Source organism: Ovis aries, chromosome 25, assembly GCF_016772045.2.
Source record: "Ovis aries strain OAR_USU_Benz2616 breed Rambouillet chromosome 25, ARS-UI_Ramb_v3.0, whole genome shotgun sequence".
Taxonomy (NCBI): Eukaryota; Metazoa; Chordata; class Mammalia; order Artiodactyla; family Bovidae; genus Ovis; species Ovis aries.
The window spans coordinates 1,737,732-1,762,290 of NC_056078.1; the positions used below are offsets into that span (position 1 = coordinate 1,737,732).

Here is a 24,559-nt window from a genome sequence, read left to right on the forward strand (position 1 = left end):
TTTTCCTCCCCAGTGATATTTTCACCTGTGCTAACAATATTGCATTAGGCATTTAAGCTTCATGAAGGCAGCCTTTGATGTTTATTCTTTGCTGTGTGGTCTTACATGTGTAGGCATGTTTGTTTTGGTGGTGGTTCCTAATGCACACGTGTTACCGTGGGGAGAATAGTCTCTGTGTTGGGTGGTGGTGAGGAGGTCAGCGCGTGGTGGAGTGCCAGTTCGCTGCACAGCCTCGCACATGCGGGTAGCCGCTGGGGTGCTGCAGCGCTGTGTCAGTCTGTGGGACGTGGCCTCGTCTGTGCCTGCCTCTGCTCAGAAGGGGTCTGGGCCCCCTTCTTGGGTGCGGATTGAACTGCTGACTCAGCTCTCCTGGATGACCAGGAGCTGCGACCCGCATGCGATTCCTGGGCTGGGCTGGGGTCCCCTCTCCCCGCCCAGCTCACTCACTGGAAGCAGCCCTGGGCCCCACAGCCCCGGCTGCCGTGGTGGTGCTGCCGTGGTGGTGCTGCCGTGGTGGTGCTGCCGTGGTGGTGCTGCCGTGGTGGTGCTGCCGTGGTGGTTCGTGAGAGACTGGGCCAGAAGCAGACAGACCCGTGGCCTTCTGACGGTATGTGAGGTATTCAGTGTTTTTCTTCCAAGTTACTAAGTTTTGAGGGGATCTGTTTGGCAGCGACTGGTAACAACGAGAAGTCACCCAACCCTTCTGGCTGTCCCCTCACCTGGGACATGAGGGCTGACCTGGTGCCCTGAGCGAGGTGGTGGCTGTCTGCTGAGCCTCAGGGGTCGCCTGACTGGCTGTGCCCCGACACCGATGGTTGCTTCCCACCTCTGTCCAAGCCCCCCTCCCGGCTCCCTCTTGGCCCAGCCCCCACCACCAAGACTGACGCTTTGTCTCAGGCCAACACCAAGCCCACCTTTTATTTATTTCCTCTTATTTTGAAACAGAGACAGATCACATTGGAAATGTAGTGCAGTAAGTTATCGTAATAACTAAGCCTATTTACCCTTAATTTTCATAACTATTCAACAAACCAACCTATTGGATTTACTGTTTCTGAAACTAATGTCATTTTGTTAAAAGTCTCGTTGCTCCTTCATCTGCTTAGAAATAGGATGGATTTTGGCTGCCATGCTCTTTAATTATGGTAGATGAATAGACGTTTTTCAGTTGTTTATTTTCATTTGATCTCACTCATGGCCTGAGTTAATTCCACTTGTGTTTCAGGGAATAGACTGCTTCTGCTGTATGCATTTGTAAGAGTAATGCGTACCTTAAGCGTTTGGACTGAAAACTAACCAAATTCAAGTATCTAATAGTAATAACTACCTGCCAGGTAGTTCAGGGAGGAGGGCAGGATTTGGTGTTGCAGTATCTGGCCAAATGCCATCTGAAAAGGGAGAGAGTCTCAGTGCCCTGGTCAATGCTTTCTGCATCTTTCTGGGGCTGCATGCGAGTGTATCCAAGGCTTCATCCAAACGATAAAGTCATGTGGGGCCAGTGGCATCCCCTCAGTCTGGGCTGCAGAGAATCCTAGTCCTTGGGTCACGTTTCCTGACAGAATGTAGCTTTCATTTCGAACCGCCAAGCCCGCCTGGTGTGCATGTGTCTGCAGCATCCTCCGTGTGTGGGTGAGTCACTACGCAGTCAGTGTCTGCATCCCTCCTCGGGCAGGAGGAGCACAGCAGAGATGGAGCTGCATCCTGGGAAGTAAAAGCAGACGTATGGGTCGGATCACAGGCTTTGGATTCTCTGCAACTTTTGACCCAGCCAGCATCAAACCACACCATTACTCCACTAACCTGAGCAGTTTATGCTTGTCGCTGAAAAGAGGATCTGTCTGTCCGTGCGTCATTTTCTCTTAACACAGAGAAAACAGATGGCCGGTGTTGCGTCCTGGATGCCGGCAGGGACTGGGTGAAGGAGCCACTCTGTATGATCATATTCCACGCGTCTCTACTTTTAAACAGAGCCTCCACTGATGTGTGTGTGTCTTACGATACGTGTGAATGTATGAGGGGGATGGTGGTAGTGAAGAGCTTCCTCTGCAAAGTGAGCAAAGCCAGTAAAATTAATCTGAGTAAGTAGAGTGAGGATTTTTTTCAATTGCATGTATTATTGAGCAGTTACCCAAGACCACCACCCTGCTGGGTGCTATGGGCACAAAAGCAGTGTGCCGGAGACCACCCCCATCCTCTGCCTTGAGGGGACCTGTGTTGCCTTTAGATGTTGATCCTTAGTGGATTATAGGCAGGACACGGGATCAAGTGCTCATACCTGGGTCTGTTCCCTGGGACTCCCCGGGGCCCTCCAGTGCCTTAGCCCCACATCCCCATCTTCGAGAAGGCAGGCTTGTTACTCAGACCCCACCACCAGCAAAGCAAAGCCGTGACCAGCACCCAGGGCTCCGGCTCCCAGGCCAGGCCCCAGCTCTGCACGCCATGTGTCTGGCCTGTCCCTGGCACTCCAGCCTCTCCTGCCACCCCAGATCATCGCCTTCCTCCCATCTTCTTTCCGCTTGTGGTGTCTCGGGGTAACCCAGCATCTCCAGGACAGACTCCTCTTCCTTCCTAGCACCACCCCTGCCCTACCCTGATGACTTCCCCATGTTTCTTGTGGATGACTGTCCCCTGTGCCACTTCCTTCCCACCTGCAGCCCCCCAGCAGTGCCCCCACCCCAGCCGCCGCACCTTCCGGCCTCCTGGCCCGTCTCCTGCCCCCTCCGATTCCTCCCTCACCACAGCCAGAGTGACATTTCCACAACACAGGTCCCAAGTCTCCTCCCTGTCATTCTGTCTCCTCGTTTTCCTTGTGGGGTCTGGTCTGGACTCCGCTGAGGGGCAGCGGCCCCCAGCACGGGTCACGATGTCCCAGGGTGGGTGTCACCTGCACCCTCGTGCTGTGTGTGCTATGTCGCTTCAGTCATGTCCAACTCTTTGCGAGCCCATAGACTGTAGCCCACCAGGCTTCTCTGTCCATGGGACTCTCCAGGCAAGAATACTGGAGTGGGTTGCCCTCAGCCCTTCCCAGATGTCTAGCAACAACATGGGGTGGACGTGTGGACAAGCCATGAATGGGCAGACCTGCAGTGGACAGTTGTGTGGGCATCATCTCAGCCAGCGGGTCTGATGGGCCAGCCCGACCTAGAGGAATTTACAGGGCCCTGTCATGTCCTGAGGGGAATAGGAAATGCATGGTTTTTCTCTAGTTTTGACTGTTGTGGTGGTAGAAGGGAGCTGTCTTCTCTAAGGGTGGGGCACGGGGAGGTTTGAGACTCTGAGCTCTGAGCTACACTCCAGCCTTGCAATGTGCTCTGACTCCGTGATGGGTGCCTCAGCCTTCCCATCAGTAGAATGAGACAGTGCTAGCATTGTAAGGAGGATGGACACGTGGGCAGGGTCTAGGGTGGGGTTCAGCCCCTAGCAAGGGCCCTGTGAGTGTTAGCGGCTGAAGTGCCCCTCCTCCCTTCCCCTCTCCCTCCTCTTTGTCCCCTCCTCCCCCTCCCCACCCTCCTCTAGGAGGGGGTAATCAGTGTGGTGATTTGCACTTTTTGACTTTGAGTGCAGGACTAAACCGGAGAAGGCAGTGGCACCCCACTCCAGTACTCTTGCCTCGAAAATCCCATGGACGGAGGAGCCTGGTGGGCCACCGTCTGTGGGGTCGCACAGAGTCGGACACAACTGAAGTGACTTAGCAGCAGCAGAACTGAACAGTCCTTTGTGGATGACTCCCTAGAAATGTATTCTTGGATTTTTGTGATACTGTGAGAATCAGGCTCTTGTAACTTGGTTCCAACTGGGCCCTGGCTGGCCATCCCCATCCTGCCTGCTGAAGGGCCGACTTGAGCTGCTTGCCCGCTGTGTAACCTGGACAGTTTACTTAACCTCTCTGATCTTTGGTGTCCCTGTTGTTGGATAGGACTAATAACATGGCAGGCTTGTTGCCAGGATGAAAAAGTATCCTCGTGCAGTGTCTAGTGTGTAGGTGTTCATCAGTGGTGCTTAGCATCCTGTCAGCTGCTGGGACTTTGAGGTGCCCTCGTTATGTAGCTGGACCTCATCTTTGGCCTCAGTTCTATGGTGGGCTCTGTTCATTGCCACACGGCCGGGGTGGGGCGGGGAAGCGTAGAGACAGGTCAGGGAGTTTTACATACGGACTGGTCAATCTTGTTTGTGCGAAGATGATGTTTATTTTCTAAGAAAACATTGATGGTTGACTTCCAAACGTTGATTTGGTGCACATTACAGCCTGGTGGCCCCACCAGCAGCAATTCGCTTTTTGTTGTTGTTTACTTTTGATTTTATTCAAGTACAAGGTTAAATGGTGTGATTGGTTAGCCAGTGTGTGTAGTAGGCGAGATGCCTGTGGGAAAAAGTTATTAACCACAGAATGTTATCAGCAAGCTACAAAACAAAAATTAATAAAGCTTAATTAATTAGAAGTCTGTGCAGTGTGATTCTGGTAGCTTCATTACTTGCTGGATTTAGTATTCACCTGTCTCCTTATATTGTGAAGGCAGAGAGAGGTCAGATTCTCTCTCTCCCTGGCAGTTGCCAAGATTGTCTTGAAATCTTTGCCAATAGTAAATTTAAAGTTTATTTATAACCAAGTAATCTCAAAAGTCAAATTATAAATATCCTTCAAAAAATTTTTTGCAGCAAAAAGTATTTAAATGGAGTCCATGCTGTGCGTGCTAGATTGCTTCAGTCGTGTCCGACTCTTTGAGACCCCACGGACTATACAGTCTTTGGAACTCCCCAGGCCAGAATACTGGAGTGCTTAGCCTTTCCCTTCTCCAGGGGATCTTCCCAACCCAGGGATCGATCCCAGGTTTTTCGCATTGCAGGCGGATTCTTCACCAGCTGAGCCACAAGGGAAGCTAGGGTCTTCAAAAGTCATAGCACTTGGAGGCCTGAGAACGCCTTGTGATAAGTTGGTGGGATGTTCCTCCCACGATCCCTCCCTTGCTGGGATAAACCAGCTTCATTTCACCTCAGAAGGAGCTGAAGGACAAGCTGGCCTCCAGAGGAGGAGGCTTAGGCCCAATTCCTCTAACTGTTCTACCTCTTGAGTAAAAAGGCAGCTTACTGGCAGCCAGTTGCATTTAGGAAACACATCTGATTTGGCACAGCCCCTGAGAACTTCTCTTTCTGCAGACCTCACTTGTCATTGTTTAGAGCCAAAGCGTGTCTAGCGGTCACACAGCCCTTGCTGGCTGGAGGAATGCTGGCTGGATAAATCCAAGCAAGGCTGGCTGGGTTTCCCCTGCGGGAGACGGCGTCCTCGTAGCATCTGCTGGGGAAATGGCCAGCGGATGATGCTTGGCCCACAGACGTCTGTCTGTGTGGGAGGATTACGAGCCATGGGATATTGCTGATTTGGGGGTGTATACAGAAACCTTTCTTATGGTATTCACAGAAATCAGGTCCCAAGTGGCTGAAAAATATATTTAGCTCTGTGGTCAGGAGGTTGCTATTTAGTTTGATTAATATTGATAGATTAAATTGTTTGCGCAGATGAGTTCAGTAAATTCTGCCAGAGCTTCTATCATCTGGTTTTACATTAAGCCCTTAATTTGTAGCCTTGTTAGCCAGGAGGAAAGCTCGGCCATCCTTTCGCCTCCCTCCACTATTATTCAGTAGAATTACAGAAATCATTTAACAACCTTTGAGCCTGGTTCAGTTGCCCGAGGGAGACTCTGGTCCTATGGTACCCTTAAGCTGTAGAAGGCATCCTGAGAGCGACCCTGAGTTTAATGGCTTTGATTTAGCCACTATTGAATTCTCTTATTTAATCTAGTTTCTCTGTCTCCCTTCTCCACCCTCCCCAAGTCTCCAGAGTATTTCTTTCCGTACGTGTTATACATAGAAAATGGAGAAAGAAAAGCAGGTCCCACACTTCTGTCCTTGGGTCTCCACCACTGAGCAGGTCTGGAGCGCAATCCTATAGATGGGAGGTGTCACCTTGCTGTGTCCCCAGCGTCCACTTGCCTAGAAAGATTCACTGTTTATTGACCTGATGAACGGAAGTGTGCTCCAGGAACCTGCCAACTCATTTGCTGTCTTTTCTCTCCCAGGAGGACTGGAATGACATTGACCCAGTTAAAAAGAAAGACCTGCATCACAGCAACGGGGATGAGAAAGCACACAGCATGGAGACCCTCCCTCCAGGTACTGCAGCTGCCTCCGGGCCAGGCCAGCCTTGGGCTGCTGGTGGGGGCGGGGCGGGGGGGGGGTGGACCTGTCTTGCCCCCTGTGAATGAGCTGGATGTGGCATTTGGAGCAAGTCTCCTGTCGGGTGGAGAATGGATTTCATGAGGCAGTGGAGACACTACCCTAGAGCAGCCTTCCTTCAAGCCCCAAGTGCCTTGTGAAATGACTTTACTGGGAGGTGACCAAAATTTCTTGAAAGAAAAAATAGAATTAAAAAAAATACAGGATGGTATGGATCAGTTCACTGATTTTTTTTTTTAAGCCACTTTATTTTTTTAGAGCAGTTTACGTTCTCAGCAAAACTGAGCAGAGTGTACAGAGGTTTCCACATACTCCTTGCCCCCATACACGCCCACTGTCAACATCCCCCACCCTCCCGATGGGACGTTTGTTACAATCAGTGAACCAAGAGTGACACATCAGAATCACCCAGCGTCCGTGGTCATGTTAGGACTTCCTGATGGCATTCTGTATTCGGTGGCGTGCGTGTCCCACTGCAGGGTCACGAGGGGTAGCTCACCGCCCTGCCAGTCCTCTCTGCTCTGCCTAGTCATCCTTCCCCCAGCCCCTGGCCACCACTGACCCTTTTACTGTCTCCATGACTTTTGCCTTTTCCAGAATGTCATAGTTGGGATCGAGTAGTAGGTAGCCTTTTCGCATTGCCTTCTTTCACTTAGTATCATGCAGTGAGCGCTTATCTATGTCTTTTCACGGCTTGGTAACCCTTCTGTTTTTATTGTGAATAGTATTCTGTTGTCTAGATGTATCAATCTATTTATCCATTCTGCTAGCAAGGACATTCAGAAAGACATCGTGGTTGCTTCCAAGTTTGGCAGTTATGAATAAAGCTGCTGTAAACATCTGTGTTCAATTTTGTGTGTGTGGACATAAGTTTTCAATTCATTTGGGTAAATACAAGGATCATATGGCAGGAATACACTTATAAGAAACTGCCAAACTGTCTTCCAAAGTGTCTGTACCGTGTTGCACTCCCACCAGCAGTGAATGAGTTCCTGTTTTCCCACATCCTCACCAGCAGTTGGTATTGTCCCGGGTTTTCAGTCTGGCCCTTCTAGTAGGTTGGAAGTGATAGCTTACTGGCAGGCGGGTCCTTTAGCACTCGGGCCACCGTATATTTGTCACGGTACAGCTTCGTTGCAGAAATGTCTGTTTAGGTCTTCTTCCCACATTGGAACTGGGCTGTTCCTTTTCTTATTGTTAACTTTTAAGAGTTCTCTGTGTCTTTTGGAAAAGGTCCTTTGTTGAATATATAATACGCAAACACTTTCTCTGTCTGTGGCTTGGCTTCTTATTCTCTTGACAGTGCCTTTCTCAGAGCAGAAAGTCTCAAGTTAATGAAGTTTAGCTTTATCAGTTCCTTCATAGAGTATACCTTCAATATAACTAAAAAGTCATTGCCATGTTCAAGGTTACCTAGATTTTTTTCCCTGTGTTATCTTCTAGGATTTTTATTATTTTGTGTTCCATATTTAGGCCTGTGATCCATTTTGAGTTAATTTTTGAGAAGAGTTTAACGTTGTAGGGTCTCTGCCTAGATTTTTATTCCTTTCATACAGATATCCAGTTGTTCAGTATTAGTTATTGAATAGGCCATCATTGTTTTGTTGTTGCCTTTATTCCTTTGTCAAAAATCAGTGGACTGTATTTATGTGGGTCTGTTCCTGGGCTGTCTTCTCTGTTCCAAAGATCTATCTGTTTATTCTTTCCAATACTACTTTACCTTTAGATTTAATCTTGAAGTTGGGTAATGTTAGTCTTCCGATTTTGTTCTTTCCCTTTAATCTTGTGTTGGGCTTTCTGGTTTTTTGTTTTGCCTTTTCATATAAACTTTGGAATTAGTTTGTTGATACTCACAAAATAACTTGCTGGGATTTTGATTTGGTTTGTGTTGAGTCTACAGAGCAAGTTAGTAAGAATTGACATTTTGACAATATTGAGTCTTCCAATCCATGAACATGGGGTATCTGTCCATTCATTTAGTTCTTTTAAAATATTTTTCATTAGAGCTTTTTGGTTTTGGTCATATAAATTTTTGTGTCTATTTTGTTAAACTTGTATCAAAGTATCTCTATTTTGAGGGTGCTAATGTAAATGGTATTGTGCTTTTAATTTTAAATTCTGCTTGTTTCTTTACTATAGGAAAGCAATTGACTTTTGTGTATTTATTGTATATCCTGCAATTATAGCAAGGATTGTTGTAATTGCTTAACAGTTCCAGGGATTTTTCTGGTTGATTCTTTCGGTTTTTCTATATAGACAATCATGTCACCTGCAAACAAAAACAGTTTTATTTCTTCCTTCTCAGTCTGTATTATATCTTTTGTTCTGTTTTCTTGTCTTACTGCATTAGCTGGGACTTCTAGTATGATATTAAAAGGGAGTGATGAGAGAAGACATTCTTGCCCTGTTCCTGATCTTAGAAGGAAAGCTTTTAGTTTCTCACTGTTAAATATGATGTTAGATGAAGGTTTTTTAGATGTTCTTTATCAAGTTGAGGAAGTTTCCCCTCTGTTTTTATCTTGCTGAAAATTTTTATCATGAACAAGTGTTGAATTTGATCATATGCTTTTTCTGCATTTGTAACTATGATCATGGGATTTTCCTTCTTTAACTTCTTAGCGTGGTAGATTACATTAACTGACTTTCGTATATTGAACTGGACTTACATACCTGAGATAAATCATATTTGGTCATTGTATACAGTTCTTTTTTACACATTGTTGGATTCAACTTGCCAGTATTTTGTTGAGGATTTTGGCATTTATGTTCACAAGAAGTATTGGTTAAAAAAATTTTTTTTCTTGTAATGTCTTTGTCTGGTTTTGTTATTAGGGTTAACCCTGGCCTCATAAAATAAAGTAGGAAGTATTCACTCTGCTGCTATTTCTGGAAGAGACTATAGAGAATTGGTATAATTTCTTCCTTAAATGTTTGGCAGAATTCACCAATGAATGCAGCTGGGCCTAGTGCCATTTGTTATAGGAGGTTAGTAACTATTGATTCAATTTTTAAGATAGATATAGGCCTGTTGAAATTGCCTATTTTTTCTTGTCTTAGTTTTGGAGGTTGTGTCTTTCAAGAAATTGGCCCATTCATCTAGGTTATCAAATTTGTAGGCATAGAGGTGTTCATAGTATTCCTTTATTCTCCTTTTAATGTCCACAGGATCTGTATACTGATATACCCTCTTTCATTTCTGACATTCTAACTTGTGTCTTCTCTTATCTGTTCATAGGTAGCCTGACTAGAGGATTATTGATTTTATTGTTCTTTTCAAAGAACCAGTTTTTAGAATTCTTTCCCATTTCTTAGCTTTGAAATTTTTGTTATTTATCTTCTTTTGTTTACTTAGGATTTATTCTACTTTTCTAGTTTTCTGAGGTAGAAGCTTAGATGATTAATGTCAAATCTTTCTTGTTTTCCATGTTCTATTCAATGCTGCTATTTTCTTGTCATGCACTGATTTCACTGCATTACACAAGTTTTGGTAAGTTGTATTTTCATTCTTATTTGATTCGGAGTATTTTTTAATTTCACTAAGATTTGTTCTGTGACCTATGTATTCTGTTCCTCCCTGCAGGTTTCTTAGTTCTTGTATCATGTGTTTTAATGCTCTTGTTAGGCACACGTACATTGTGGATTATTCTGTCATCTTGGCAGGTTGACGCCTTTATCATTATGTATTTCCCTTCTTTATTCCTGGTGACTTTTCTTGGTGTGAAGTGTGTTCTGTTTGAGCTAATACAGCTCCTCCTGCCATCTTTTGAGTAGTATTGGAACGGTGTATTTTTTTCATCCCTCTACTTTTCATCTACATGTGTCTTCACATTTAAAGCAGATTTCTTGTCCACAGCATGTAGGTAGTCGGAGCTTGTTTTTTTTTATCCATCCTGACAGTGTGTCTTGTAATTGGTGTGTTTGGATCATGACAGTGTAAAGCGATTGCTGCGCAGCTGTGCCGGCGTCTGCCGTGTTTGTTCTTCTTGTCTGTTCCTTGCTCTTGTTCTCTGTTCTGTGTCTTCCACTCTTTGTCTGCCTTTTGTGGTTTTAATTAAACATTTTATGATTCCACTTTCTCGCTTTTTTACATTTTATTATAGATAATCCAAGTCTAATTTCAGACAACAGTAACCTGCTTCACAGCACAGGTATCTAACAGCAAACCGTTATGAATCTCTGCCCCCACTCTTTGTCTCATTACTGCCGTTCATTTCACACACGTCAGCCATATGCATAAATGCAGATATAAGCATACAGAATCAAATAGATGATAGCTGTTATTATTGTTGAGCAGATGTATCTGTTAGACCAATTAAGAAGAAGAGAAGAAAAATTGAAGTTGTGATTTTACCTTCAATTATTCCTTCTCTGATGCTCTTCCTTTCTTCATGGTGACCCGCATTTCTGACATGAATCATCGTCCTTCTCTCTGAAGAGCTTCTGCTAACACTTCATGCAAGGCAGGTCTACTGGCAACATATTCCCTCAGTTTTTGTGATTTGAGAAAGTCTTCATTTCCCCTTCACTTTTGGAGATTTCACAGGGTTCAGAATTCTAGGTTGATGATTTTTTTTCTCTCAACCCTTTAAATAGTTCATTGCACTCTCTTCTTGCTTGCACGGTTTCTGAGGAGAGTTCAGTCAGTTCAGTCGCTCAGTCATGTCCGACTCTTTGCGACCCCATGAATCGCAGCACGCCAGGCCTCCCTGTCCATCACCAACTCCTGGAGTTCACTCAGACTCACGTCCATCGAGTCATTTTTCTGAGGTATTCATTTTTTCTGAGGAGAAGTTGGATGTAATTCATATCTTTGTTTCTGTAAAGCTATTTCCCCCCCCTCTGTCTTCTTTCAAGGTTTTTTCTTTATGATTAATTTTCTACAGTTTGAGTATGCTTGGGTGTAGTTTTTTTGTATTTATCCTGTATGGTGTTTTCTGACCTTGCTGAGTCTGTGGTTTGCTGTTGTAGTTAACATGAGGAAATTTTCAGTCATTATTGCTTCAAATATTTCTTATATTCCTTTCTCTCTTTTTTCTGTAAGTGGAACCACTTACACCTCTTACACCTTTTGTAGTTATCCAACAGTTCTTAGGTATTCTGTTTTGCTTTGGGTTGTTTTTTTTTTTTTCCTAGTCTTGTTTTTCATCTTCGATTTTTATTTTGGAAGTTTCTGTTGTCATATCCTCAAGCCCCGAAGTCGTCTCATCAGCCATGTCCAGTCCCCTCAAAGTCATACTTCATTTCTGTTTTTTATCTCTACCATAATTTTATAATTCTTTCTTAGAATTTTTATCTCTTTGCCTATGGTAGTCATTTTTTCTTTCATTTCATCTTCTTTTTTTTGTTAGAGCTCTTAGCATATTGATTATAGTTGCTTTAAGTTCCTGGCTGATGATTCCAACATCCTGCCATATGTGAGTCTGATTTTGCTGCTTGCTTCGTCTCTTCAAGCATTCCTTTTCCTTTTCAGTGTGTCTTATAATTTTTTTCTTAAAAGCCAGATACGATGTCCTGGGTAAGAGGAACCCCCTAACCCAGCCTTTGGTGCCATAGTGGTCTCAGTCTTCCAGTGAGCCTGCACCCCTGGCATCTGTTTCACAAACACATCTCAGCTTTCCTCCCACTCAGGTGGGACAAGATAGTCGGGGTCCCTGGAGTTGGGTATTTCCCTTCCTTCAGATTGATTAGGCTCCAGTAACAGCGCAGTTGGTCGGGTTCTCAAGGGCAAGCCTTCCTAACAACAGATGGTGGTTTAGTTGAGTCATGTCCAACTCTTCCAGCCCAAAGGGATTGAAGCCCATCTGGCTCCTCTGTCCATGGGTTTCCTGGCAAGAATACTGGAGTGGGTGCCGTTTCCCACTCCAGGGGACCTTCCTGACTCAAGGAACCATGGGTTTCCTGGCAAGAATACTGGAGTGGGTGCCGTTTCCCACTCCAGGGGACCTTCCTGACTCACGGAACGAACCCACATCTTCTGCATTGCCGGTGGATTCTTTGCTGCTGAGCCACCAGAGTGCGCCTTCTCTTTCAGAACAGCTTCCGCCTCCACTGGAGGCATGAGGGGTTCTATCTCCAGTAGTCACTCTGGGAAACCTGGTTCAGCTCCTGGAGGTAGAACTCACGGAAGTGTGGGGCCCCCTGGCCTTGACACTCAGGCTCATTCACAGCGAGCCTCCAGTCGCTCATCCTGCAGCTCAGGCTTCCTCCTCAGGCTCTGCCTCCCACAGGCTGCTGCTCTGGGAAGTTGTGATTCTCTGTATTCACCAGCTGATCTCCCCAGTTTTGGGAGCAGCAGTTTGCCCTGTAACCTCACTTCTGAGCAATCTGAGAGAACTTGTTGGCTTTTCAGCTTATTTATCTGTTGGGCTGGAGTAATAACTTACAAACTCCTGAAAACAGGAAGTTAGTGCATGAAATTTTGTTTAATGGTGACAGAGAGTTTGATTATTAGTGTTTCTTTCTGGGACACTGTCAGTCCAGGGACTCCAGGCCTGTGTAACACCCAGCACAGGTTCCAGCTGCACTCAACTTGGGAGTGTGTGTGTGCATTAGACATCTGCATTAGATCTGCCCCCTCTCTCCCCACTGACTCGGAAGCCCCGAACCACAGCTCCTTCTTATGTGAGAGAGGCATTACCCGTGTAGTGGGGAGCATCTGAACAGAACAGTTAGCTAATAAGTGTTTCCTTATAATAATAGGGTGTAATTCTTCTGTGTGGATTAATGAGAGATTTCCTGTGGGTTGTCTTTCATTAATAAAACCAAGTGTTCTCTTGGACTTCAAGGCATACTGGAGAGAGAGGGAGAAGCTGTCTTCAGGACATGTCCTACATGTAGCTACTTGCTACAGTCAGACCCAGTAGTTAAAATCGATGTGGCACTGACCTGGGCTTTCATGTTCTTAACTGTTATACAGTTGATTTATTTATCTTTAAAGAGATAGAAATATACTGATTTTCCTCTTTTTTTTGAAATATTACTAATAACTTTTGACGAATGCACCAAATCCTTTTACTTTGCCTTTAAAGGACTTTATCTTCTTTTCTTGTTTAAAACATTTTTTCTTACTCATCCATCATATGTGTGATTTTTTCCTTTAGAAACTATTTTGTTATGGTTAAGAAGTATGTTTTCTCCAAGAATGATGGGCATGGGCAGAATTCTGTGGTCTGCAAGGAGCCACTGGTCACAGCACTTTGCCCTCTGTGATCAGGTTGTTTGGGAATGCCGTGGCTTCCTGTGTTTCTAGGTGTTGGATGTCTGGCAGATGGGAGGAAGGAGGTGCACGCAACCTGGTGGCTCAGCCTGGCCCCCTGAGCGATGCGCGAGCCAGATGTAAGATAGCAGTGACGCCCCGAGGCAATGGCCTCCAGTGTTCTTTAACCACACACCCTGTAAGCAAAAGCATTTCAGGTCCAGCATGGAGGACTTTTGCCCTTAGATTCTGTGACCATCGTTTCTACTTCATCATCATGTTTTCCAGCTGGAAGCACTGAATTTCTTTTTTTCAAATACTGATTTTCAAAGTGTTTCAAATAGAGTATTTATTCATCAGTTTTTTGTTTTTTGAAAATCTGTCTAATGGAGATAAGTTTTATCTTTTTCCCCTGGGTGCAGAAAAAGCTTTTGGGTTTGAAAAATCAGTTGCTCTTTGTAATTCTCCCTCCTGTATCTCCTTCTCTTGTCTCCTCGGCATCTCTGATCTGATTGAGGAGACTGGTTGGCAGGGTAGCAGGTGACACAGAAGGAACAGGCCAGTTGCATTTGAAGGGCCAGCGTCTGGCTTTGAGGATGGCTGTTGGTGGAGGGTCTTGCCCAGGAACTCCCATCCTTAGAAGACATGCCCTCTGAGAGCAGATTTTCTTCTTGCTTTTACAAGACCTCAGTGTTACTCTTGTGTTCATTGGAAACCTCGTGTGAGGGGGTGAAGCTTGGAGAGTGGGTATGGAGAGAGTGAGGAAAGGAGAGTCCTGGTTAGGTTTTGGGGTATCTAGGAGGTCCTTCCCATCCCTTGCTGGATCTTCACCCCACCCCTCTCACCCGCTGCTGGCTCATCACCGGAGACACTTGAGGTCAAAAAGCAGGAATTACGTTCCTGTAAAGATGAATGCGATGGGAATGGCGAAGTGTGTAGCAGGCCTTAAATCCTGGGGATGAGTTGCCACTGCACAGCGTTTAGCAGTTGTGCCTCCCAGGGAAGAGCAGTGAGGTGAACCAACTGTGTGTGTATTCGGCACACACGATAAACTCGACTTGAACTGGGATTTTTCAGGTTGGTTAGATCACCTTGAATAGAATTGGCCGGAATGTCCTGTGTACATTGTCTCAAACAGCTTTTACAGTGCTATGTTTCAGGGTCCAGGAGGACTGCTCCCTGACCTCTCCCCCTCCTGAGGGATTTCTTGGGTTCCAGCATTGTGCTTTTTTTTTAGAAAAAAAAAATCATGTTAAAATATATATAACATAAAATTTACCATTTTAACTATTTTGAAGTACAGAGGTCAGTGGCAATTAAGTACATTCACTTTGTCTGCCACGATCACTTCCATCCACCTCCAGAGTTTTCTCATCTTCTCAAACGGAGCCTCTGACCCCATTAAACACTGACTCCCCATCCCCTCTCCAGCCCCTGGCACCCACCCTTCTCTTCCAGGCACCTCATATGTGGAGTCACGTGGTATTTTTTTCTCCTGTGACAGGCTTGTTTCTCTTGCTTCCCTGTGGCAGATAGCGTGTGTCAGCGTCTCCCTCCTTCTCAAGGTTGGACACTCCTCCACTGCACCTCTGCACCTGGACACCATGAGCCACGTCCTCTGGTAGCATGTGCAGCAACCAGGGGGCAGCCAACACCACGTGCCTCCTGCGACCCAGGCCTGAAGCCCCAGGGTCTGCCCAGTGTCCTCATCAGGAAAGGAAGTAGCTTTGAGTATCCCTAGAGAAACATTTTAAAAGCAAATAACCTCAGTGGCTCAATGGTAAATAATCTGCCTGTAATGCAGGAGATGCGAGTTCGATCTCTGGGTCAGGAAGATTCCCTGGAGATGGAAATGCCACCCCACTCCAGTATTCTTGTATGGAAAATTCCATGGACAGAGGAGCCTGACAGGCTGCCAGGAGCATGGGGTCACAGAGTTAGTTGGACATGACTTAGCAACTAAACAACAATGATGTTTGCTTTTAGAAATTTTAAGAAATTCAGAGAAAATTTAAGAAATTCAGAGAAGCAAAAATAAGAGCATTGTGTTCACATATAATTCCACCACCTCTTAATGACTGCGGCTCTCCCGCTGCACGTTCCCCAGTCTTACACTGGGCGGACACCTGGACGCACTCACCCCCGTGGCTGCAGTCAGCTGTCTCTGCAGCCTCTCAGGTGCGCCAAGCCCAGCACGGAGGCCTGAGCCCAGACACCTCGATCTCTGAGTCCAACACTATCTCTTGGGCCTTTGGGCCCCTCTGTCCACACATCCCCATTGTGCCACATTCCAAGTCATCTACTAGATGGATAACACTGCCCGAGATCTTGGGGATTAACTGGGCAGTCTACCCACACATAACCCTCTTTCCCAGCAACAGCACCTTGAGGTTCTTGCCAGGTCTCCGAGAGGGGCCCCCTCCTCCACCTTCCTCCTGAAATAGCTCAGGACCGGTGACAGGCAGCCCCTACTATCTGCTTATATCCAGATTATTACAGATACGGTACTACACTATTCTTGCCTATTTCTTACTAAGGCAATATGTCATAAATACTTTCTCATGTCCTTAAATAACTCCTGTGTTTTAAATGACAACGTGCATCCATTACTATAAGCTTATTGAGCTTTTCCTGTATTATAGGACACACAAGGTTTCCAGCCAGTATCTTTATATGTAAGTCTTATAAATCTATGTGTCCCTAATTATTTTCTTGAAATGAATTCCCTAAAGTGAAATTGCAGGATCAGTAGCAACACATGTGTTTTTTTTAAATATTAATGGCCAAGTTGTTTTCTAGAGGGTGCCTATACCTTGCCCCCTAGCCAACATTAAAAACAAATCTTCTGTTGTCCCCCCCTTCCAATGAGTAGGAAAGCAGAACAAAGGACTTAGGTCAGGTCAGTAGCCAGAATAGGGGTGGAGCTCTTAAAGCAACATGACTCTGAGCTGTATTAGTAGAAATGTCACGCCCCAAACAGTTCCAGCAGCGCCCAGTGTCCTCTGTGCTGTCGCCCACCCCTCAAATATTTCACTCTGTTCTGGGCACAGGGTGTTCAGAGATGCTTATAAATTCAAGTAGATCCAGATGATGTTGGCTCAGATGGGGAGGAGGCTGGAAACAACATCTGATGAAGAGCACTCAAATGGATGTTTTTACAAAGGGGTGAGAAGGGCAAAGTGGGATCATGATGCCCAAATATTTGAAAAGGTGCCACAGAGAAGAGGCTGAGGCTACTTTTTTTTCTTTTTATTTGAGACTCCAGGGAGTGGAAGTTGCAGGGAGGCAGTGTCGTTGTGGCCGGAAGTGCAGGCTGGCAGCTCCGGCTGGCTGCACGTTGGGGGCTTAACGAGGAGCTCTTCACATGCACATCCCTGGTACCTTCTGACTTCAGCACATGACGTCAGCCTTCAGGAGAGGCCCCACCTCCTCCAGTCAGACTCCAGTGTGCCAGGACGGGGCGGGGGAGGCTGGTGCCCTCTGGAAGCAAGGAATGGGGCCTGCACTGCGGGGGTGCTTTTTGGTGCTTAGTTACAATTCCACCCACTTCCAAGTGAGTTGTCAGCCACAGTGGGAGTTGTGGTTCCGTTTTATAGTTTAACTTCCACATCTCAGCTGCCCTGTTAGCACAGTGGAAACTGGTGACATCCCTGGTGGCTCAGGGGTAAAGAGTATGCCTGCGGTGCAGGAGACAGAGTTCAGTCCCTGGATTAAGAAGATCCCTGGAGGAGAGAATGGCAACCTGCTCCTATAATCTTGCCTAGAAATCCCCATGGACAGAGGAGCCTGGCCGTCTCCAGTTCGTGGGATTGCAAAGAGCTGGACACGACTGAGCAACTAAACCCCAAACAAACTTCAGTGATGGCACGTGCTCTGCAGGGTTCTTGTGTGCTGGGCGGGGTCTGTGCGGAGCTGCTGTCCTGTGGGTGCTGGCTGGCGAGCCCGTCTTTCTCTCCTCCTGTCTTTCAAGTATCAGCCCTAATTCTGAGTAGGAGGTTCGCTTTGATACTTTCACTAATATTCAGGATGAAAAACCATACCAGTTCAGTTCAGCCGCTCACTCGTGTCCGACTCTTTGCGACCCCATGAATCCCAGCACGCCAGGCCTCCTTGTCCATCAACAACTCCCGGAGTTCACTCAGACTCATGTCCATTGAGCCAGTGATGCCATCCAGCCATCTCATCCTCTGTCGTCCCCTTCTCCTCCTGCCCCCAATCCCTCCCAGCATCAGAGTCTTTTCCAGTGAGTCAACTCTTCGCATGAGGTGGCCAAAGTACTGGAGTTTCAGCTTTCGCATCATTCCTTCCAAAGAAATCCCAGGGCTGATCTCCTTCAGAATGGACTGGTTGTATCTCCTTGCAGTCCAAGGGACTCTCTACAGTCTTCTCCAACACCACAGTTCAAAAGCATCAATTTGTCGCTCAGCCTTCTTCACAGTCCATATGCAACGAACTAAATTTATTGTGTTTAGACACTATTACTCATAGAGGGAGAAGGAGGGATTTCTGTTTACAGTTTGGAAAAGAAAAATGTATATGAAGATTCCTTGATTTCAAGCCAGGTATAGACCTCGTAATGCAAATCATAGTGTTTCACAGTGGGTTTTAGTTATTTTGGCAGTACAAAGAATTGTAAATAAATTTAGAGTATTTATCCTACAGCATCTGATTTTTCTTTTCTTATATTGTCTTCTAACTAGCTTTTAATCACTCTGAATTTTCTATTTTTTCATCCTTAAAAATGAGTTGTGTAGGATCCCTTATTTCATTCAGAAGACAGTGTCTCATAGGTGGAAAAGCCTGTCACACAAATAATAAAGACAAATAATAGTATTATTTACATGTCTTTGTCATTTAAATGGACACATTTGTTTGTAATTCTGGGCTTGCCCTGGTCTTCTCTTTCTTGGCGCAACATTATGACCTTCTAGAGGAAGAATATGAGGAATTTTTTCCTTTTAAGCATAGTAAAATTACATTCAATCTGAGATCAACTGAGAGGTTAAAATAAATTGGAGAGCTTTGTCCTTTGATTTAAAATTCATTCTATTTCCCTTCTTGGCTGCTTTCCCAGAAGAGGCTCGCTGTTTCACACAGGCAGGCTTTCAGTTTGTTTAAGCTGTCCTTCCCGGGGAGAATTGAGTGAAGATTTGCTGTGTGGCTGTGTTGCCAGAGCAGAGTCCAGACGTCTCCTGCCACCCCTGCCCCCTGGCGGGCAGGGCTGCACCGCCAGGGCCTGTCACCTCCCCTCTTGCTTCTGCTGACGCAGAAGATGAGGCTGCCCTGGGGAGTGTGTCAGAGGGTCCCAATCAACCACAGGACTGGCATAGCCGAGGGGGCCCTCATCTGAAGACCGTGTATGTTTTGGTGTTGCCAAATGTTTTGTGGTGGTAATCCTTTGAGCGCTCATTTTCATAGATTTACATCATTGTTTCTTTAAATATGAGGTTTAGTAAAAATAAAAATTTTGAGAAAAAAAATGACAGTGTTTGGAAGTGTAGTAATATTTTAAAGTTAATCGAACACCATTATCCAAAGGCAAGCAATTTCCTGAATATAAAAGCGTCTTTTCTAAATGATAATTTGAGGATTGGTTATTTGGAGCCTAGAATGTGCGTTCCCATGACAGTGATGTCCTGAGAGGCACTTGGGACCGTGTGTGAGCCAGCCTTGCCCAGACCCCACAGGGCACAGACCTGGGACACCCTGACCTCTGTATCCCATGCGGGCACCATGGACCACACGTGTTATGATCCCCAGCTAGCCTCTGCTCCAAAGATGCTGTTCTCCAGTCCAGATAAGATGGATAGGGGCGTAAATCCCAAAACTCAACTAGAAGAAACAGATTCTGGAAAGACAACGTAACTTAAGGCCTGATGGGTGGATAAGGGGAAGAGAGAAGAAACTCTGGATTCCAGGATGTATCAACTGCAAAGCCTTGTGAGGGACAGCAGGTGTGACAGGAAGAATGTCAATGGCAGGTTTTTCTAGTAAGGAAGAGATGAGAAAGGAAGAAGAGAAGGAATTGCCGGGCCAGGGGGCCAGTGTGTGGTAAGGACAGGGCAGCCAGTGGATGGTGTGTCTGGCAGAGTGGCCCAGTGGTAGGAGCGGCAGGAGGTCCTCACCTTAGGACCGCTTATCCCTGCCTTCTCCATCTGGACCTTGATGTCCGGACTGGAAAGAGGTACAAAGATGCTGTTAGGAGGATACTGAATGCTTTAAATGAGTGTGTCTCCGAGTCCAGACCATATAGAGACAGGGCACAGGGTTCCTGGGGACCCCTGAGCCAGCAACGTGCCAGCAGAGCAGGGCAAACAGCAGTTAGAGGTGGGCAGACTTGAGCTGTACCTTGGCACAGTTTTGAGTTAGTTATTAGATGAAGGAGTGGTAAAAACTGTGAGGCCCTCTAACAGTAGGTGTGTAAGAAAACCCTTTTCAGGATGGAGCTGTGAGTGAGGAAGGCCCTGGGGAGGAACTGCAGCTGAGGATACCAGAGAGGCTTCCTGGAGGAGGTGCCCACCCTGGGAGGCAGCTGGGCAGCCGGCAGCCTGGAGTAAATAAGTTAGAACAGCCCTGCCTTCTGGTATCAGAGAAGGCAATGGCACCCCACTCCAGCACTCTTGCCTGGAAAATCCCATGGACAGAGGAGCCTGGTGGGCTGCAGTCCATGGGGTCACTAAGAGTTGGACACAACTGAATGACTTCACTTTCACTTTTCACTTTCATGCATTGGAGAAGGAAATGGCAACCCACTCCAGTGTTCTTGCCTGGAGAATCCCAGGGACGGGGGAGCCTGGTGCGCTGCCGTCTATGGGGTTGCACAGAGTCGGACACGACTGAAGTGACTTAGCAGCAGCAGCAGCCTTCTAGTATCACAGTTTCTCGTGTGTGAGCATACTCGGCTTGGGCTCTGTGCGGCCAGTGGGGGGTGGTCTGTGGTTCAGTAAGAGTTTGCAGGTCACCATGGAGGGCCTCGGAACAAGGCTGACCAGAGTGGGATCTGGTAATTAATGTTGGCAGAGGCAGAGGTGCTGCCCCTGGAGCCTGGCTTCTGTGACTCCTTGTGGAGGGGATGGAAAAATGGCTTGAGAGGGCGCCATTTAGAAAATGCCGGCAAGCCAGTGGAAGGAGGTCTCAAGCCAGTGTCCAGCGTGTGTGAGAGCAGTCCTCAGGCCCGGGGTCAGTGGGAGACTGCCTGCGGGGCCAGGCCTTCTTCTGAGTGACTCAGGTCTCGCTTGGCGCTTCCCCACTGCCATCCTGGGCTGGGGTCAAGGTAGAGGGCTGGTCCGTGCCCCCCAGGAGCCTGTTCCTCACCCTGGGAGAAATGGTGTACCAGGGACCCAGGAGACGAGCTTGGCCTTGAAGGGTGGGGAGGACTTGAGTGGCTGCGTGAGTCCACAAAAGGGGGCTGGGGGGCTGCTGCAGGGCTGGGAGTGGGGGAAGCCTGCCAGAACCATCGGGAAGCCTCACCTTGTGTGGGACCAGAGGTGTCAGTGCTCGGGGTCACACCATTCCTCCTTTAGCTTTGAAGGTCTGTCTGCTGGAAGTCTCCTCATCGAGATCTTTAGGACCCCGCGTAACAAGCGAGCAGTTTCCACAGCCCTTCTCAGGGTGAGGGTCCTTTCCCCCCTCCTGCTGTTTCAGTGCCTGTTCTGTTTTCCTGTTGTCTCGGTGATGAAGCTGGCGTCTTCTGCTTTCTCGTGAAAAGTTTCGTATCTGTGGGGTATTTTCCACCCACTGCTTCTGCTTAGCCAGGTCCATTTCACTAAATTTTCATGTAATTTTTTTGAAACTCTTATTCTAAAGCTCTTTCTAAGATTTTAAAATGTGATAAAAATACAAGGTGATTTATAAGTGTAGGTTTTTTCTGTCAGTATATTCAGACACGGTGTCTGTAGTTCCGACTCTCTCCAGCCTCTGCCTTAGCCGCCCAGTCCCAGGTTACCTCCACACCTGCTTCTTGCCTTTCTGCCTGAGCTTGCACCTGGGCGCTTGTTCCCTCTGAGAACACTGCTTTCAGCGCCTTTTCCTGCTCCAGCCCTGGCAACTCTGTAATGCAGGAACCGCTGGTCCTGTAGCCCACATTCTTAGAGGGTGGAGCCCTGTGTGCTTCGTTGCTTTGCGGCCCCATGGACTGTAGCCCACCAGGCTCCTCTGCTGTGGGATTCTCCAGGCAAGAATACTGGAGTGGGTTGCCATTCTCTTCTCCAGGGGATCTTCCCAGATCTGGGGTCAAACCCATATCTCGTGTGTCCCCTGCATTGCAGTGGATTCTTTACCCACTGACTCATCGGGAAAGGCCCCGATGCTGGGAAAGATTGAAGGCAAAAGGAGAAGGGGGCGGCAGAGGATGAGATGATTAGATAGCATCCCCGACTCAGTGGACGTGAATCTGAGCAAATTCTGGAAGACAGTGAAGGACAGGGAAGCCTGGCGTGCTGTGGGGTTGTGAAGAGTCAGGCACGACTTAGCGACTGAACAACAACAGCAAGAATGTGGAGCCAGCTTTGTGAGTCGCACCCACATGAAACAATAGAGCGTATGTGTTCACAGGTAGCAAGGAAGGAGACCTTCATCTCACCTCTGCATGTTTACAGCATGATGTAACATGGTGTGTTTACAGGCCATGATGTGAGCTGTGTGGCATAGTCAAATACGTTTGAAAGTCCCTGCAGTGCTCTAATATATTGCTAAGCTTTTATGAAAGAAAGGTCATCTATCACCTGTGTCCGGTAAAATGGTGGTGTGCCTTGGGAAATTCGCTGTCACCAGGCCAGGCAGGGCCCCCAGGAGTGCTGTAAAGACTGCCGTGTCAGAGGGCAGGGCTCACTGAGGAGAGCGTCTGAGTGGGTCATCCCATCTTTGGAGGCTAAAGAACGGTAGGATTTTGAGACAGCTTCTCTTCCACTGCTCTGTGATCCCTCAGATCTCAGCTCAGGTGCTCCTTCCCCAGGGGTGTCCCCTGGCCCCTCTTCACCTCTAGACCAGGCTCCTCTGTTAGACGCCTCCATAGAACTACAGTCCTCACTCTTAGTACTTAGCTCAGGTTTCAATGCTACAGTTACTAACATGGTCATTATCTTCTTGTCTGTACCCACCACCCCGCCACCAGTCTCCCAGAGCATGACTTTCACAGGCAGGCATCAGCTCTGTTTTTGTTGATGTACCTGCAGGAGCCAATGAGATCCCTAGCACATAGTCAACATCTGGTACACAGCGATGGCGTGAGGCCAAGACAGGGACACCCCCAGCCCCAGAGCTGATCCACGTGAGTCATCCGTAAAGCCCTCTGCTGCCTTATTGCAGAAAGGGTTCAGGAGTCTCATGGCACAGGGGGATTGAAGGACCAGGAACTCAGCAGGGGCCTTGATCCCAACCCCTATACACAGGACACCCCCTTCCACCCCGCACCAACCAGGCCGCTTCCTGCTGAGCCTAGTTCTCCAGGCAAGAAGCAGAACTGGAGCCAGCATCTCATGGGTGATGGTCCTTTCTCTGGCTTGGGATGGGGCACTGTACTTCCAAGTTCCTTGTGAAGTGAAGAGTTTTCAGGCCATTAAACAAGTTAGTTTAATGGGAACCAGCCTATTTGCATTCTGGGTCAATGCTGCTGGGGTAGATTTTGGCAGGGCTTCTGATTCATGTAGCTGGGGAGGGGTGAGCGCATGTGGTGAGGGGGAGGGGCTGGAGCTCTGGAGCCCAGGGTGAAGGCAGTGTGGAGAGTGGAGGATCCATAGGTACCTCTCGGGCTGCCAGCATGGAAAGCGTGTGCTGGAAACATTTTATCTTAGGCTGAAGAGAATGCAGGCAGGTGGGCTGGCTCCTGGAACCCAGTGTTTATCAGAGACTGAGAATTGCTCACGGTCTGGGATCTCATGAGTTTTGGAATTGCTTTCCCATTTGAGAAGCCAGACCTCTGTGACCCCCCAGTATCATTTCCATGGCAACCAGCTGAGATGAGATGGGGCTTTTGACCTTGCAGGACAGTTGTAACAGGAAGCGGATGGGCTTTTATATAGAAAATTTACTCTACAACCTGGAACAAATCACATATAACTGCATCTCAGTTTCCTCAACTCTGCAATAGAGAAAGGGACACGGCATTCTTTTGATGGTGTTTGGAGGACACCTGATGTCACGTGATGAGATACCTTACTTTCATTTGTTCAAAAACTTTGTCGCCATGTCTGAGGTGCTTTTGGTGTTACCGTAATCCCTGGGAAGGTGGGACAAGCATAGTATTTCTTTTTGTATGAAGTGTAAGTGGTGCCATTCTCCTGGATATTTGGGCATAGAAACTGTTCACTGGACAGATGCTTGAAATCTGGGTTTTGACTTTCACATTGCAAACTGTAACAGTTCAGTTACTGCTGCTTGTTTGGGCCACTCTCGGGTAGCCCGTTGGTTCAGATTGCCGTCAGCTGCAGCCCTGGCACCGCTCCTTGAAGTCATGCTGATGCGCGGGCCCTGTGCCAAGCTCTCTGGTCGCTCATGCCCACATCCCACACTCTCTGCTCTGCTCCTTGCAGGGAAAGTGCGATGGCGGGACTTTAACCAGGAGGCTTACGTTGGCGGGACAATGGTCCGCTCCGGGCAGGACCCCTATGCACGCAACAAGTTCAACCAAGTCGAGAGCGATAAGCTGCGGATGGACAGAGCAGTTCCCGACACTAGGCATGACCAGTAAGTGTCAGTCCACGGCCGGGCGCCGCCTTGACCACTTCCTCTCTGACAGTGAGTAACTTCCAGTGGGATGCTTGTTTCTTCTGCTAACTTCAAAACAGTGTGTGCCGTGTCTTCACAGGGCCGGAAAACTAGGACACGTTTGAGGCATGTTGCAGTGAACTTCACCTGCAGGGAGTGAAAGCGCTGCTTGAGGTCACGTTCCAGTCCTCCTGACCCCCTGGCGTGTTCAGGCCGCTGGTCAGGGCATGGGAGCCACCAGTGTGACTGCCCTCGTGTGCACTGGTCACTCATGTTTAAAATCCATTCACAAAGCCATTTTCTGTTGTTCACAACCTGACTGGGAAAAAAGAGTCTTGCTTACTGGGAAGCTCAAAGTTGGGAATGCTCTAGAGACCAGTAAAGAGAACGAAACAGCGCCTCAGGGTTGAAGTTAAATTGAGAATAAAC

General features: G+C 47.3%; 1 protein-coding gene across 1 annotated transcript in view; it reads left to right on the forward strand.

Annotated features, from left to right (window-relative positions):
• GALNT2 (polypeptide N-acetylgalactosaminyltransferase 2) overlaps positions 1-24,559 on the forward strand; it is a 179,473-nt gene that overhangs the window by 89,654 nt on the left and 65,260 nt on the right. Inside the window, exons 2-3 of the mRNA XM_042241051.2 lie at positions 6,075-6,168; positions 23,956-24,109. Of these exons, the coding sequence (XP_042096985.1) occupies positions 6,075-6,168; positions 23,956-24,109 (248 nt within the window). The remainder of the gene's footprint in view (positions 1-6,074; positions 6,169-23,955; positions 24,110-24,559) is intronic.